Consider the following 16,981-nt stretch of genomic DNA (forward strand, 5'->3'; position numbering starts at 1 on the left):
GTATTTTCCTAAATATTCACGTCACACAAGTCATGTGGTCAACAGCCGGACGTTACTACTGGCGAAAACCACGAAGAAGAGACAGGAAGTAGAAGGAGGATTATTTTTATATATATATATATATATATATATATATATATATATATATATATATATATATATATAGTTGTGTATCATTTCAACATGTTGAATTAATTGCTCTTCTGTAAAATTGTTAATTATTTTACTTAAGGAAAAAACGTCCTGCTTCAAGTGAAATAATCCGCGAGTTGAACTAAATTTAATTTAAATCAATATTAAGGAATGATTCACTTAAAACAAGCGTCTAGATCTCGTTGATAATTTACTTGTAAGTTAATTTTGTCTTATTTCAAGCACAGAGTCGCTCCTCGGTTAAAGCGTAGTGTACATGTTTCAGTCCAGTCGTGTATTTATACGACACCAGGATGTTAAAGTGAAATTTCACTTTAACATCCCGCTGAGCTGTGAAGTTTTCTGCAGGTGTGAAAGCGTGTATGCGCAGAACACACAGCTGTAGCGTTTATTCTATGATGGTGTAGTGGAGCCATTGTAGGTAGAATAAAGGAATTAGATTTGCACTAAAAAACTCAGAAATTATCTAGAAAAAAAACGTAGAAATTTTTGTGGATTTGCTAGAAAAACTCAGAAATTTTGAGATATCAGAAATTATTTAGAAAAAACATGAACATTTTTGAATTTGAAAAGTCGATGGTTTTTGACTTTTGAAACTCAGAAATGCCCTTGTTTTTTATAGAATATTTATGAGATCCATCCGTCCATCCATTTTCTTTACACCCTTGTCCCTTAGTGGGGTCGGGATGGGTGCTAACGTTCCGGGCAAGAGGCGGGGTCACCCTGAACAGGTCGCCGGTCTGTCGCACTATTTATGAGATTTATTACATCATTTCTGATGTTTAAAAGTAAAAAAAAAAATTGCTAGAAAGCATGTAGAAATTTTTAGATCAATCTCAGAAATTTTCTAGAAAGAAACTTGGACAATTCTCAGTTTGAAAAGTCGAAAATTTTTCACTTTTGACAATTTTTATGTTTTTTTTTTCTCAAAAATTTCTGAGTTCAAATAGTTGAAACTTTTCTAGAAAAAAAATTTTAAGATTAATCTCAAATTTTTGAGAAAGAAAACTTATAAATTTCAACTTCTAAGTTTTTTCTAGTAAATTTCTGAGATTAGTTGAATGTATGTATTTGTTCGATCTACAATGACCCTGATGTGCCGTTGTATTATTCTGCGCAGAGCAATGGCGGACAGCCTTGTGCTGTTTCACTACTGAATCTGTTCAACTTAACATAAGTTCTGCTAAAGAGGTGGAAGCTAAGCAGCGCATGCGCGTTGACAACATGCTAACATCACGGCGCCATCTAGTGGCCTGACATGACAACTACTGCTGCTGACTCAAGGCTTTTTGGCGACACAATTAACATCTGAAAATACCGTCAGTTTCCAGGCAGTTGTCTCTTGTAAACGTAGCCTAAGATATTTGATAAAAAAAAAACAAAAAAAAACTGGTAAGACTTGGTGTTTTTGTTCCTCTCATCCGCTGATCACCCTCCCCAGGCCTGCGTGCACCTCGGCCTGAATCGGGCCGTACTCCACCACCTCCCCATCCACCGTTATGATCCCTTTCCCGGCGCCCGGCTCCAGCCTGAGCGCCCGCACCTTCTCGTGCACCAGATGCTGGCAGTTCGTGTCCAGATGTGCGCCCTTCTCCATGGCCAGAAACAGTCGGAGCAACGCGCTGCGAGAAATCCCCGCCGTGACGTAGAAGAGATGGATGACGCCGTCGGCCAGGCGGGCGTTGGGCGCCGCCAGGAGGTCCTCGGCCAGGTGGGACTGATGCATGGCCAGCATGAGGACAAACTCTTCCTCCGGCACCAGCACCCAGTCGGACGGCAGCGGCTGATCCAGAGGCGGCAGCAGGGCGTCGGGAGGCCCGGGGAGGGCTTTGGCGGCACTTCTAGGCGATCTGCCCTCTGACCTCCGCAGCTTCAGGGAGTTGTTGGAGTGGCAGGTGTTATTTGGGAAGTCATCTTCCAAAGTTTGAGTCAAACAGGAGGCGGGATTTCTGCAGCATGCCGCCTCTCTCCTCTCTCCTCTCTTGTCCATGTGGCGCCCCCTGCTGGCGGGGAGGTAAGCCAGCTTACCCTTGTAGATGCGGAGAGACGCCAACCTCACCAGCGTGCCAACGGTGAACCGGGCTGCTCCGGCGTGGCGATACTTCTCGCTCTCCACGTCGACGTCGGCCACGAAGCCCCAGGCCAGGGAGAGGAAGGAGAAGAGGCGCTGGCCGGAGGAAAGATGGAGGGAGACCAGGTCCATGTGGGACACCAGTCCTCTGCAGAGCAGGAAACCACAGCTGACCAGCAGCTCCTCGCCTCTGACCTGAGAGACGCTGAAGGAGAGAGAACAACTCCACTTTATTTGATCACTGAATATTCTGTAGTTTTCACTGAAGGCTGGCCAATTAATCATTAGCCTGGCCTTTGGCTTCCTGTTCAAATCTCACGCCACACTCAGTTTGAGATTTCTCCCATTCACTTGGATTCCTATGGTAAAATTCCAACGGAGCCAATAAGAGAACAGAAGTTATGAACGATGACGTTGATTTTTCAGTTTTGTAGTCTCCCTGTAGTTTGAGCCGTTGTTTTTCAGAGTGGGGGCTGATTAGCACAGCTGATTTTATTTGATTTTGTAAATCTGGACAAACTGGTTGACCTTTTATGACCTCTGGAAAAATTCAAAAATCTCTTTAAAAAACATATGAACACAAAGAAAAAAATTTCTGCACAAACATTAAACACTAAATTCATTTGATTTGAAGAAGGATAAACTTCACTGGGGGATTTTAATCATTTAAACTTCATTAACAAACTCTTTTTAATATTGATTTTTATTGATTTCTAATGGATCTGATGGAAAATAAACATCTTGACACAGTGACTACTACATTTTGATGTGTGCAAAAAAGGAAAGTTACTGAAATTAATTTTATTCAAACATCCTATAAACAGTTTTTACCTTATTATGAGGTTTTTGTTAATGCAGAAAGAGTAAATTAGGATCTTTTTAAAGAAAGTAAATAGTTTTACCTTACAATAAACTATGTCTGCTAAGATATTTAATTTTCTGTAGAAAACCGAAGTATTTTCTTGTGGAATCAAGTTAAATTTGATCCAAATAACAAATCTCAGTTTACTTGCTAACAGCATCACAGCAACTTGAAACATATTAGATCTGTTTTGATTCGGCCTGGGATGAGTCAAAATGAAGCACGTCTTTTGATAATCTTCTGAATCAAACAGGATTACTGTTTGTGTAATTTTAAAGGTGCAGCATTTGGTCCAGAGAACGGAGGTGATGCAACGCGGTGAAACTCGCCTCTGTCCAGACTTCCTGCTAACAAGCTGCTGCCTGCGATTCTAACTTAACCTGCAACTAAAACAGAACATATTTCATAGTGATGTTTCAATGATGCACTCTAATAATAATTTAAAAAACACATTTATTTACAGGATCTATCGAGTCCAGACTAAACACTCTAAACTGGGGGTGTCAAACTCATTTTTGTTTTGGGCCAAATTAAGATCATGAATGTTCTTTAAAGGCTGGTTGTGCCAGAATGTATTGATAAAACCTGATCACAAACTGTTAACATATCAATAAATTCTTACAATTAAATCTATTATTGAACATCTTTTCAGTCCCTCCAGGATTTTGTGTTTGTGGTGCTATTTTGGAAAGATTTATGCTTATTTATGACGGTAACTGTGACTTTCTATTACTGACAGTGTAGATCATGGATTATAATCTGGCATCAATTAAAGATGAAGCAGCTGTTCAGTTCAAGTAAAAAAGTTTTTGACAATTTTTGAGAAAAATCTGCTGTAAACTCCCAACTGTAAGTAAAAAAGTGCATGGATTTGTTGATGTTTGCCTGGATTTATAATAATTCTCAAGAAAGTGGAAGGACTGATTGATATTATTTGCCAGTAAACAGATAAAAGCTGTATTGATTTGATTGATAACATAATATTTAAGCACATTTAGTGTTTAGTCTTGTCCCTGAAGGACCACATAAAAAGCTGTGGCGGGCCGGATTTGGCCCGCGGGCCTTGAGTTTGGCACATGTGCTCCAAGCGTCAGCGGACGACTCGACCCGCCCTGCTTGTTCTGTTTGCTCACAGAAACACATGAAAGGCCGAGAACGGCTCATTGCATAACAGCAGACAGGTTGTAGCTGTCGCTCAGTTAATTCTCAAAGCCGCAGCATTCAGCGGGGAATAATACCAAATGAAATCTGGCTCAGGCCGCAGCGCACACAGGTTTTCTGGAGAGTCAGAGGAGAGCGAACAATGCCCAGTCTGGACCCTTCGGTTCTGGACAGAGGCGCTTTGTTTGATGAGACGCTGACTGGCACAAACATTCAGGTGATGAATGAACGCGGCAGAAAGAGGAGATTCTGTTTTCACTTATATCTCTGTTTACTTTTGTTAGTTTGTTTCCTGGTATCCCACAGCAGAAACATATGAAACCTTTTCATAGAAGCTGCAGAGAATAAAATAAAGTTCATCTGAGCGCCAGATTTTATGAAGGAAATGGAATAAAACTTTCAAACGGGTTGAAAAAATAACTTGTGTTGCAGTCTGTAACCAAAACTCAGCCCAGAAAGACTCCAGAGGACGAAATATTTTACTTAAAAAAGCTGAAGTGAGCTTTACATAATCTTATCAATCTAATCTACAATAAAGAAATAAAAAATAATATAAAATATGTCAAATGTAATCACCTTACTAAAATAATGTTTTATGTCAATTTTTGCCAAAAGTCGGGTCTTTCTTTTCCAAATGACCTTGGCAAAAAAATAAATAAAAATAAGTATTAATAATAAATACATTATTATATTAATATTATCTAAATATTAAATACATATCTGCTGCTGTTTCTAAAAACTGTGCAGCAGTTTTATTTTTCATTTGTTTTATTTTTTATTTGTTGGAAGTTTGCCTGTAGTTCCTGTAGACTCTACATATTTTTTAAACTTAATTTCAATATACATGATTCTATTTATCTTTAATTTACCTTTAATTTTCCCACTTTAGGACAATAAAGGACATTTCTATTTTATTCTGTTTGCAAGTTGGACAAATGTAGGATTTGCTATTTACTTGGTGCTACCTGCTGTTAGCATTAGCAGTTAGCATTAGAAATGCTTTATGGACATGAGAACAAAGGATGTTATATCTATAATTTTAATATGTCTTAGTTAGTTTTACAAATGCACAATATAGCTCCAGTTAGCTACTGGCTTACTATTTAATTATAGTTTTTATTTATTTCATTAGTTTTAGTTAATTATATACAGCACCATGTTAACTAATACTAAAATCAGCCAATAAACACACTGTAATAATTAACCAGCTGTAGCAGTTGCCAGAGCTTTATGAGACGTTTAATCTTCTAACTTCCCATCTTACCAAGCTGTGCTGCAGTGGTACCTGATTGGTAACTACTACACATTCAGATAAATCTGTTTCATGATTATTTTCTCTTTTATTATATTGGTGCTACAACTGACAGTATTATAAAAATGCAAAGTTCTTTGCATATTTATTTGTAAAATTATTGTTAAAACAGAGTTGCTGTAACCCTAAACCACCAGAAGGTGGAGCAATTCCAGCAGCGTCCACTTCCATCATCTGTTTTACAGCATTTCCTGCAGCTCCTCTCTCATTCTTGGTGCTAAAACAACAACCTGCTGTCGACTGCGCTGCCTCTACGGAGTGAGGAATGCAGAGATTAAATCATATTTTTCATCTTTTTGAAAACTTCGTATTTGTCCTTGAACTTTTCTCTTTGTTCTGGGTGAATAAACTCCCACGGATGATCAAAGCATTAATAATTAAAAGCCATTAGAGAAAAGCGTTTTAGTTTGATGAAGGGCCAGGAGCCTCAGCTGGTCAAACACACCTCCAACCGCGGCAAAGCAACAAGACTGCAGGTTATCTGTGGAGGTGTAGCTGCTTTAACCGCATTAAAAATAACCAAACACCATCTGAAGAAGCTACAAATGAAGAATGACTCATTCTGATGCAGTTTGGGATGATATATTTAGCTAAATGGTTCTTAATTTACTCAGCACAGAGTGGTTTCAGTCTGCTGTAGTATGCTCTAACTGCATACCGGATGAAAGTGTGTGACACACGCTGCTATGCTACCTTTCTGGTTTGACTGGTTCCTATTGGACTCTGCAGTGGTGAACTGATCTCAAATGTTTCCAAATAAGGAGTTCTACCTGTGCAAAAAGAACGACTGAGCATGCAATCAGTGAAGATGGTGGCGGAAATATTCAAAGATTAGATTTTAAATGGAAAAGTGGTGCAGATTGTCATATTTTAAAGAGAATGCTGCTTGTGCTACTAGCTAATAATATATATATATATATATATATATATATATATATATATATATATATATATTTTTTTTTTTTTTTAAATAAGCATGTTAAAGTGATACAAGAAAACAGTGAAAACATTTAAAAATTAATCAAAATAAAGCTCTGAACTGAATAAATAAAGAATGTTTTCGATATATTAGTTCAGATCAAAGTGAAAGACGTGAACCTAATCCCAGTCCAGTATTTTTCGGCTCACCCAGAGTAGTAATGCACAGATGCAGCCAAGGCGTTGCCTGAACCTCCAGGAAGGATACCCAGCGGAGTGCGGACGGCCTCCTCCCAGTCTGGCCTTTCCAGCAGACCATTTATCACCTGAATCACAGAAAACGCAGCTTGGATTAGTGGATTGTCTGCAGCACAGACCTCTGTGCTGCCCACAAAAAGAGTAAATGTTAAAACCATAACAGTTTTCATCATAAACTAAGAGCAGAGGAATGAAAGCAAGTAAACAATATAACATTAGGATTTATGTTTGTCTGTTGGAGTGCAGCTTCAGGTTTATATTCCTGCATATTTGAGATATTTCTCTGCTCAAACACTTGATTCCAGGAAATGAATTACGTCAACATTGCACCATCATGATGTGTGGAAATCTGTCAGGACTTTATCTGAAACTATGTGAGGTGGAGCAGAGAAACATCTAAAGCACCCAGGACAGTGAAACCAAGTTGATTTAATGATTAGTTACCATTTAACCCCATTACATCTATCTAAATAAATATGAAAACATTCTGGTAATATAATTTAACATAAATTTATTTAAATGTGCTAAAAATGGTGGGGAAAATTTTATTCCTACTTGGAAGGAATAAAATGACACCATTGGATATAAGTGATGCAAACTTCATGACTTAGCCTTTTAAATTTTACTCAAGTTGCAGTAACAATCCTACATAATAATATTTAAATCAAAGTCATGTTGTAGTAAAACTACTCATGAAAGTATTTCTTTCTAAAACCTTTACTCCAGTAAATATCATTTTAAAATCTGTTTTCTGTTACATTTAGGTCCGAGTGGTTGGTCAGTTTGTTTAACAACACATGGGTGTCCAAAGTGTGGTCCGAGGGCCATATGTGGCCCCTTCAGTGATTTTTCTTTGGTGGCCTTCAACAACAATAAAAAATGACAGCAGATGGTTGAAACAGATGGAGAGTTCTCATTTTTAATTAATGCTAAATTATTATAAACAAATTAAAATCTTTTCATATTGGAAAATGCTTGACGAAGCAGAAAGTCGTCTGTTCATGACCGTTTGATGAAATAGGAAGACATCTGTTTATGACTTTTACACAAAAGCAGACTGTAGTCAGGTTTAATTTATTAAACTTGACTAAAAGCAGCAAGTATGATCCAAACAGTGAACCAAATTCTGTTGTTACAGCTGACACTTATTTCTTTCTTTAATTTCCCCCTTTAAGAATCCACCATTCTCCATTATGAATAAAAATATTTATATCCTTCTGATGTCATATTAGAGCCATTGTAGAAAAAAACAAGTAAGTTTTGTCCAAAAGACTTTCAAAAGTCTCTGTTTTTTTTCTTTCCTCTTTATTTCTCTGTTTTGTTTTTTGATATACGTACTGTTGAGTTGTTTTTTATTATTTATAATTGCTTACTTTGGGGACTACATTGTTTAATGTGAATCTTGTGTCAAATGTATTACTGCCACTTGTTTTATGTTATAAAGTTCAATAAATATAATGTAAAAAAAACTTTCAAAAGTCAAAAATTGTTAACTTTTTTAAATTTTCAGAGTATTAAACTCAAATATTTGCTAGAAAAAAACTCACACATTTTAAGATTAATCTCAGAAATTTTCTAAAACATGAAACAAATTTTGACTTTTGGAAATTTTCTGAGATTCCAAGATTTCTAGAAAAAAAAAAAAACTCAAAAGTTTTTTCTCGCAAATTTGTGACTTTTGAAGCTCAAAAATGTTCTTGTTTTTTTTCCAGAAAATTTCTGAGATAATTCTCAAAATTTCCAAGTTTTTTAGCGGAAGCTTCTTCCTCCTTTTTCTTTTCCATCTACAGTGGCCCTAACATTAACCTGAAATATTTTTCTGAACTCATTCGTCGCCGGGCTCTTTCTCCATCCAGCTGCAGGGACGGATTTGTCTGTCTGTACCTCGTGCAGCAGTCCGTCTCCTGACATGATGACTAAAGCGTCCCACTGTGACAGGTCAACGTCTTTCACCAGCTCCCGGGCGTGATTCTGCCTCTCTGTGAAACACATGAGCAGAAGAAGAAGAGATGTGATTCAGAGCAGTCGTGTTCTTCCTCTGGCATCGCTGCCCACTCCCAAAACTTCATCACATAACAGGTCAGGGGTCGTCTTCTCACAGGTCAGCCTCCTCATGTTTCAGCCACATTAAACCCTCTGTGAGTGTGTGTGAGTGTATGTGTGTGTGTGTGTGTGTGTGTGTGTGTGTGTGGCAATGGGTCTATTGCAATGTGAGACACAAAAGGTTTGAGATCCAATGTAAGAGTAGATGCGTGGGGCGCTACACTTTTAATCTCCTCTCAGTTCCTAGATTAAGGAACCGCAGAAGGAAGGAAAGTCGATCTGCATCCTTAATGAGGCGTCGACCAAAATGCAGATTAAATTGAAGCTAACTAACTAACTAGAGGCACTTTGTCCCATGGATCTGAGGTTGAATAATTTGAGAGAGCAGAACATTAAAATAAGAACTTTTTCAGTGTTTTTAAACTCTAAAGGAATTAATATATAATGAAACATGATTCCCACTTAGTTTGGAAATGACTGGAATTACATTAAATATAAATACATTTATATTTAGTAACTCTATGAAGGTATTAATGTAACAGCTTCAGATCCGTTAAAAAACTTATTTTTCTGCACCATTGAATCCAAGGCAGGACCACAATGGGTTCATATAAGAAAAACAACAACAAAAAAAAGGATCAAAAAATAGATTTGTTCAAACTCTAGACCAGCAGGTAAGACTTCAAATCAGTGTCAGTCCTTTATCATATCATATTACCTGGTTTAATTAGTCAGGCTATCAGCTCAGGTAGCCAGTATGAAGTCTGCTGCTTAGCAAGCCTGTTGCTAATAACCCATTGACTGTAGTTTCAAACCCTCATAGGTGTGATAGATAATGTCTGCAAATATTTCCAGACAATTATCTGGAAGAATGATTCCTAAAAATCAGAATGAACACCTAGTACACCTAGAAGCAGGATAAAACTTTAAATTGTTTTAAACCACAGAAATGGCATGATAGGAATTTTCTGTGGAACAGTGACTTAAAATTGTTTTATGACTTAAGTAGAAAAAACCTGGGTAGGTAGCAGCTGGCAGCTGAAGCAGCAGGAAGTTTCAGTGTAAGAAAACGTCAGGATTTGCATCTCAAAACAAATGCAAAGTCTTGGCAGTTCTCCTCAGCCAACACGAACCAGAGAGCTAGTTACCTACGAAGGATTTGTTATTTTCCAATGTACACTGCAAAAACAGAAAATCTTACTGTTTTAAGATTTGGCCTACGTCTAGTGCAACTATCTTATTAAATAAAACAAAAAGTAACTTACATTAACTTCTCAGGAAGATATAAAAGCTTATTTTAAGTCAATTATTTCTTAATATTAATAACAACGTGCTAGTTTCACTGGCAGATTATTTTACTAATGACAGGAAAAATAAGTGAAGTAATCTTCCACTGGAACTAGTACTTTTTCCAAAAACAAGTTCCCACATCTTGCATTTGAGTTACTTTTGTCTTATTTCAAGTGTACTAAGATATTTGCACTTGAAACTAGACTAAAAATACTTCAGATTTTGTGATTTTGCTGCATAATTTTTGATCTTCTGCCCTGAATCTCATTCCAGAAGATAGAGAAACAGTTTCCTCCCTTCTCTTGTTAACCTTTCCTCCCTAAAATATGCAAAAGAAATGGCATTGATTCTCTGGTATCGGCTGCAGTCACATCTGAGCACAAACTAAACTCTGAAAACAGATCAATTAGCAAAAAGCCAGTACACAGCAAATTCAGAAGTGTCAGATTTCCAGTGCAAGTGTTGTATGTTAAAAATACAGTGTTAATTCAACAACATGAGTGTTAGTTTCCCTAACACTCACTAAAGATGTCCAAAGAGTTAAACAAAAAGCAATCCAGTCCAGTGTTGATTTCTAAATTAACTCCAACAGTCTAACTCAACACTCAGTCTGGTGTTGATTTAGAAATCAACATCAGGCTGGAAGTCTTGGCGAAAACAAGAGCAGCACCAAAGACACTTCACCATCAGTGATCACAAGACCATCCATGGCCACTTCCAATAAACTTTCAAAGCACACTTCACCTTCAGTGCAAAGTACCATGAATGAATGACCTTTGTTGTATATTGCTGTCAGTGCTGTTTGATGTTTTGAAATAAAAGTGATTACAAACTGCAACTGGTGCTGGTGATTTTGTAGCCTCTAATGCGACATCTAATGTCTTTTAAAATGAATTTGGGGATTATTGATGAGCAATAGTTTCTGGGGAAAAAAAGGTTTTAATTGCTCTAATGGATTTTATTTGGTAGTAAATTGACAAAAAAAAGTGGGTAACAAGAGAAGGGGAAGACCGGGAAGCGGACCCACGACAGCCGCATTGAAAACTAGAGCCTCCATATGTGGGTTGTGCTTAACCCCTGCGCCACCACAGCACACCCTGCCAGTAGTATTTTAAAACTCAGATTTTTATATTAATATATACTTTACACCATTCTGTGTTAGATTAACACTTAGTGTTAACTTTTGACAATATACACTAGTTGTAGGGTAGATTAACACTGAAGTGTATTTGATTTCAACTACTGTGAGTGTTGATTCAACTCTATCACAAATAACACTTTCAAAAGTGTAACTTCTACACCATCCAGAGTGGACCAAGATAGACACTTTCAAAGTGTTGAATTTAACTCTGTAGGAGTTGATGGAAAACTTCTAAATTTGCTGTGTAGCCGATGCAAAGTGCAGCGATGGGATTTTAGAAGGTAAACATTGTAACTTTTGATTTCAGTTATCCTTGTCTCTGCATTATTTAAGACTCTCTGATAACATTAAGACATAAAAGGGTTCTTCCAGTGAATCAGTGAGAAACAATGCAGAGCATGCTGAGCTTCTTCAATGGGTGTTGGCAATTGTCAAAAAAATTGACGCCAGCATGTTACACTATCAGCCACACCCACAGCAAAAAGTTCAGCCCTTTTTTGCATAACTTCTTAAAAATCAATTAGGTTTCTTTGCACACAGCTTGTAAAACTTGTATTTTAGGATGTTCAGATTGTTTTGTATCATCTTACTAAACAAATTTGCTCTTCCCTACAAAGTTGCTGATGATGAAAGAGAGGCTACTTCATCTTCCTGTCTCTGCGTCATGTGACCTGCTCTGCACACTGTGTCGGGAAGCCCAAGCATCCTGGAAAATCTGTGCAGAAAGCAGTTAAACAACCAAGTGCTACAGTATTTCAAAGCGTAAATGTACATTTAACAAAGAACAACAACCTTTTTTTAACAGTTTTTTGCATACACAATTACACATATATTTCAGGGAAATGTGTTAGATATGTTAGATATGACCTCCAAACCTTTCAGATGGTTTTCAGATTCAAAATTCAAGCTCAAAAATACCTTATGGATTCCAAAGGGAAATTAAATGTTGTAACTCATTGTAATTGAAATTATTCAAGTATGTGAAACTGGTGTACTGTATCTTTGACCAGGGCTTCCTGAAACACTTGAAGGATAAATGGGTATAATAGCAACAATCTGATGGTTGAATAACCTAAGTAACAATTTAAACACAATAAATATCTCTGTAGTTGAGCTCATATGTCTATTTATTCAATAATTAGCAGAAAAGGGATTTTTGACTCGAAAATGTTGCTTATTTTGTCAAAGTAGTTTTAGATTACTATAAAATGGAATTAATTAATTACTGATGAGTCCCACTTCTATTAGACAGACAGATGTATATGTATATATATTGTTTTTTTCTGTACAGTGAAACTGGCTGAACAAGGCTTACTCAGCTGCAGCCAGAGGGCTGGAGGTGAAGGCAAACATAAATTTGCAACTGTGTACACACAAATAGAGACACACAGTACCTAACATTGTTGCTTTGCCTGACACTCCAACCCACACAGTCGGGGGATCTTGATGACATCCTGGTTTATTAATATTATGCAGCGTTCTCATGTTTTCCTGATACACAAATCCTTCCTGAAACAGAATGAAACTTCTGCCCTGCCTGTTCCACTGGAAGCAGATAAATATTTTAGCAAAGTGGACAAAGTAGTTGTCCATTATACTATATTTTTAATAGTCATTTATATATTTATAAACTGCCTGAAATAGTAGGTTTTTCTGCATCTCTGGCTACATTCACACAGCAGGTCTTGATGTTCAGTTCAGAGTTTTTGTAGAAATCAGATTTTTTTGTGTGTGTGGTTGTTCATACTACTAATTAAATGTGACCACAATCAGACTGAACGGTTTACGACCTCAAAGCGACTCACGTGCAGAAGAAGACGTCACCCAGCTGCGCACTGTTTACAGAAGTAATAATGGCCACCGTCGAATACGAATCGATTTAAAAGACAGTTTTGTCACGAGATCAGAAAAAGACAAAGGGAACTTATAAAAAAGGAAACACATTGTTTATGTCTGAATTTTCCGCATCAATTCTGCATCTTCTGGTGCAGAATTATGACGAATGTCTTATGTCGATGACTTAAAAGTCAGATAAAGTGGGACATGACCGTTCTGACTGACAAATGGATATTTTTGTGGGTGAAAAGATCAGACCTGGGCCGTTCAGACTGTGGTGAAAAAGTCGGATTTGCATCACATTTTGCCTGCTGGTTGTGTTTCACTCAGAAAATGGGAAGTCTTTACAAAAAGTCTACAATTTTGTGTCATTCTCCTAAATAAAAAAGTTAATTCAGGACAAATGGTAACAGATGACTCAACATGTTTCTGAAGTCTTAGTGGACGTTTTTCTTATTTCGTCTTTTTCTTATCACATCTTTGTTCATTGCTAAAATTAGCAGTTTGCTCTTAATTAGCAATTTTGTAAAACATCTCCTGTAACTGTCAGACTGGATTGGTAAGCCAAGTTAAAACTCCAGTTAGTTGTTCATTAGCTGTGCATTTTGTGTGAAATTTTTAAAAACTACAGGTTTCTATACGTTTTGAGAGGTTGTAAGAAAGTCATCTTGTGACTGCAGCAAGCAGCGTCTTTCTGCCGCTGCTCCATAGAAACTAATGTGACTCGCTGGAAATGGGGAGAAACAAAAACCCACAAACACACTCCAGCTCATCTCTGTGTCTGCTGCCCAGAGCCTCTCCTGCCATGCTGCTTAACCGTCAGGTTAAACAACACAGATCCATCAAAGCAAGAACCATGAGTCTGAAAGTATTTTTACCCAAAAGCTATTACCACACTGAGGCCTGCCAGTAAAACACACAGAGAGCAAATGTGCAGCTATAAATCTCTGCAGTGTGTTATATTTTATTATATAGCGGCGACTAGTAAAAGCTACTAGTCGCCACCAGGTCTGGGCAAAATGGCTGAAAAGCATATCAAGCACATCTGTCAATAACAATAATTATTGATCAGGTTTTTTTGTTTGTTTGTTTTAAATATCTGCCAAACTTGTGTTATTTTATCCACAGTTTTTCCCTCCACACTGTTGTTTTATACTTTTAAGCAGTTATGAGGCACAACTTGAAACTGCTACTGCACCAGTTACTCAACAGCACGTTGCTTGGTAACCACAGAGTGAGTGAGTTGCTAGGCAACCAAGGAGCGAGTGAGTTAGGTGGTGCCACCAATGCTGCTTAGCCGAAAACCTCTTACAGGTTTTCTGTTCAACCTATGAGAGATTGAGCAGGAAAGCAATTTTCTGAAAGAATAACATACTCAAAATAGATATTAAGCCAAAGCTGTACAAAAAAATATATAAATTTTGCATTTAAGATAAAAAAAAACCATCTTTGTAAAATGTTTAACTCAGAACTCCTGAAGTCCCACAGTTTGAGCTTCACATTGTTGAAATTCTGTAAAAAGAAAAAGATCTCCTGTTAAGCACCTCTTTCTATCCAATCATTAAGGGGGTAATTAAAAAAATAAATAAAATGTTGATGTTACTGTTTTCAGCTGCAGATGCATCTGGTCAAGAAATGATGTTAGACAATAAAATGTTTATTTTCTTATTTCAAAAACTAACTTAATTGTTTGTTCATTTGCATTTTTAATACATTTCTAATATTTGATAAAAAAAGGGTTAAGTGATTAAATGAAAAATCTGCAGAATATGCCGATATTTTAATCCGATTAATTGATTAATCGTCTGAATCATTGATAGATTAATTGATTACTAAAATAATCGTTAGTTGCAGGTCTGTAAATGATCGCTCAGAACACGAAAAACACAATGTTAAATTTAGTTTATAAAGAGAAATTGAATTGAAATCAAGAACAAAAAGTGTTTTGTAACCAACAAAGCAGTTCTGCTTCAACTTCACTGACCCGACTCTTCTGTCTGTGTTGCAGGAACAGACTGACGCCCCACTGCAGGTCCACTGAGACTCGAAAAAGGTTGAGCCGAGCGCCGTGCGGAGCTGACAGACACTTCCTGCTCTGATAATAATCTTCAGCCTAAACAAAATCTCCTAACATGACTTTAAACGTGGGCACTCTGTGGTGAGCCACTGGGAAAAATATCCAAACTGAGGGACATCAAGATATGGCTGAATGCAGAGGTTGTGATTATGACTGTAAGCTGTAATTAGGGCTAAATGACATCCTCCCTCACAAACACTGTTCTCTGTGCAGGCTGCATGGCTTTAAATACATATGTTTAGCTTTTTTATTTAAAGCTGCAGAGGACTTAAGTGAAAAGCAACAGTCAGTTGCGATTTTCTCCCAGAGAATAGAGTGGATTTGATATTTGCTAGTAGGTGAAATGCTGCCGCTTTGCATCAAAGTCTGACCCTCTTGGTGTTAATGAAGAAAGCGACGTGTTGCTGCGGTATGAGAGGACAGACACAACAATATGGACCTTTAGGGAAATACTTTCACTCCTCAGAGCAGTTTCAATCTCAAACATTCAGGTTGATCTGAAATATCTGAACTGAAGCATAATTACACTCTACTTGAGATATTTTTGGCTTTACTAAAACAACAAGTTGCATCATTAAAACAGCATCAATTAATTTTAGGGAAGAAATTAGCATAACTATTTTCAGTCTATATGTGGCAGAAATTATCTTAGGAAGAAAAGGCCTTAAATTAGTAATAAAAACATTAAATGTAAGCAGGAATTTATTTTATTTTGGGAGTGATTGATGAACTGCTTGCATAGAATGTTTGAATTTTTTCTGCTGGTTAACATTCCCATGGGTGATATGGGTTAAAAACTATCTTTTTTCAAACCAGTTTGCTTTCTTTCCTTAGAAAGAAATAACAAATGACAGAAAATATTTTCAAAAACGGGATTTTATTTATTTTTACACTTCTGTTTGGTATTCGGCTCCTCTGAAAAACAGAGAAAAAAGAACATCGAGCTGTTTTGTTTTTTTTTGACAATAAGTTCATTTTTCTGGTGTTTGTTAAGTCAATCACCAGGCACTGCGCCGTTACCTAGCAATCCCAGCCTGTCACCTAGCAACCCAAGCTGAGCTCAAGCTCCTTTGATTAGCTGGTTTTACTGCTGTATTTGTTGTACAGTGGCTGCTGGAAAAGTAAAGTGTTTTGTTCTTCACTTTCCACCCAGAAACCACTTGCTGCCTTGTTGTTGGTTGTACAGGAGGCTCCACCTCTGCTTTTCAAAGATGTACAGTTTTATAATGGCGCATTTGTTTGCAGCCATTTTCACGTTTGAGTGTAAATGTTGAATTGGGGGCGTGGCCAGCAACAGCTCATTTGGATTTAAAGTGACAAGTCGCCTTACCAACTCATTCAGAAAGGAGATTAAAATAGACAGAACTGATCAGACTAAAATCTCATTATTTAAGAATGATTTTTGTGTATTATATAGCCGATAGATCTATCCTAACCTGTTCAAGGAAGCATAATAGGTCACCTTTAATGAATAAAATTGATTTATCTCCAGGCCTAGTTTCCATCTCCCACATGACTGTTTGCTTTCTGTGCCACTGTAAGCTAAAAAAATCTTTTTTACACTAGTGTCTCGTTTGAAACCTGTCAGTGCGGTTCTTCACACTGTTTTAATACAACCGACCCGTCCAGCATCACTCCTGGACCTCCTTCACCTGTAGATCTATAGAACAATGATACGGTACGGTTGATGCTAATATCTGCTAAAAGATGGCGGAGACTTGATAAAATGTGAAAAGTTTTGGTATGTTAGTGAAATTCTTTTAACTACAGAGCTGAATTTTCTCCGACTTCTCTCTCCTACATGCAGCCGCCTCTCATATGATGTCCTAATTAATTAATAACCGTTCACCACAGAACAG

The 16,981-nt window shown here is 37.2% G+C and overlaps 1 protein-coding gene across 1 annotated transcript in view; it reads right to left on the reverse strand.

Moving 5' to 3' along the window:
• Positions 1-1,498: 1,498 nt before the first annotated feature.
• LOC106950841 (sphingosine kinase 1) overlaps positions 1,499-16,981 on the reverse strand; it is a 47,634-nt gene continuing 32,151 nt past the window's right edge. Inside the window, exons 3-5 of the mRNA XM_015037967.1 lie at positions 8,620-8,714; positions 6,688-6,803; positions 1,499-2,429 (exon numbers count right to left, since the gene is read on the reverse strand). Of these exons, the coding sequence (XP_014893453.1) occupies positions 1,571-2,429; positions 6,688-6,803; positions 8,620-8,714 (1,070 nt within the window). The 3' untranslated portion in view covers positions 1,499-1,570. The remainder of the gene's footprint in view (positions 2,430-6,687; positions 6,804-8,619; positions 8,715-16,981) is intronic.

The sequence above is a fragment of the Poecilia latipinna genome, unplaced genomic scaffold (genome assembly GCF_001443285.1).
Source record: "Poecilia latipinna isolate Pla-1442-1.1 unplaced genomic scaffold, P_latipinna-1.0 Scaffold25, whole genome shotgun sequence".
NCBI classification, from domain to species: Eukaryota; Metazoa; Chordata; class Actinopteri; order Cyprinodontiformes; family Poeciliidae; genus Poecilia; species Poecilia latipinna.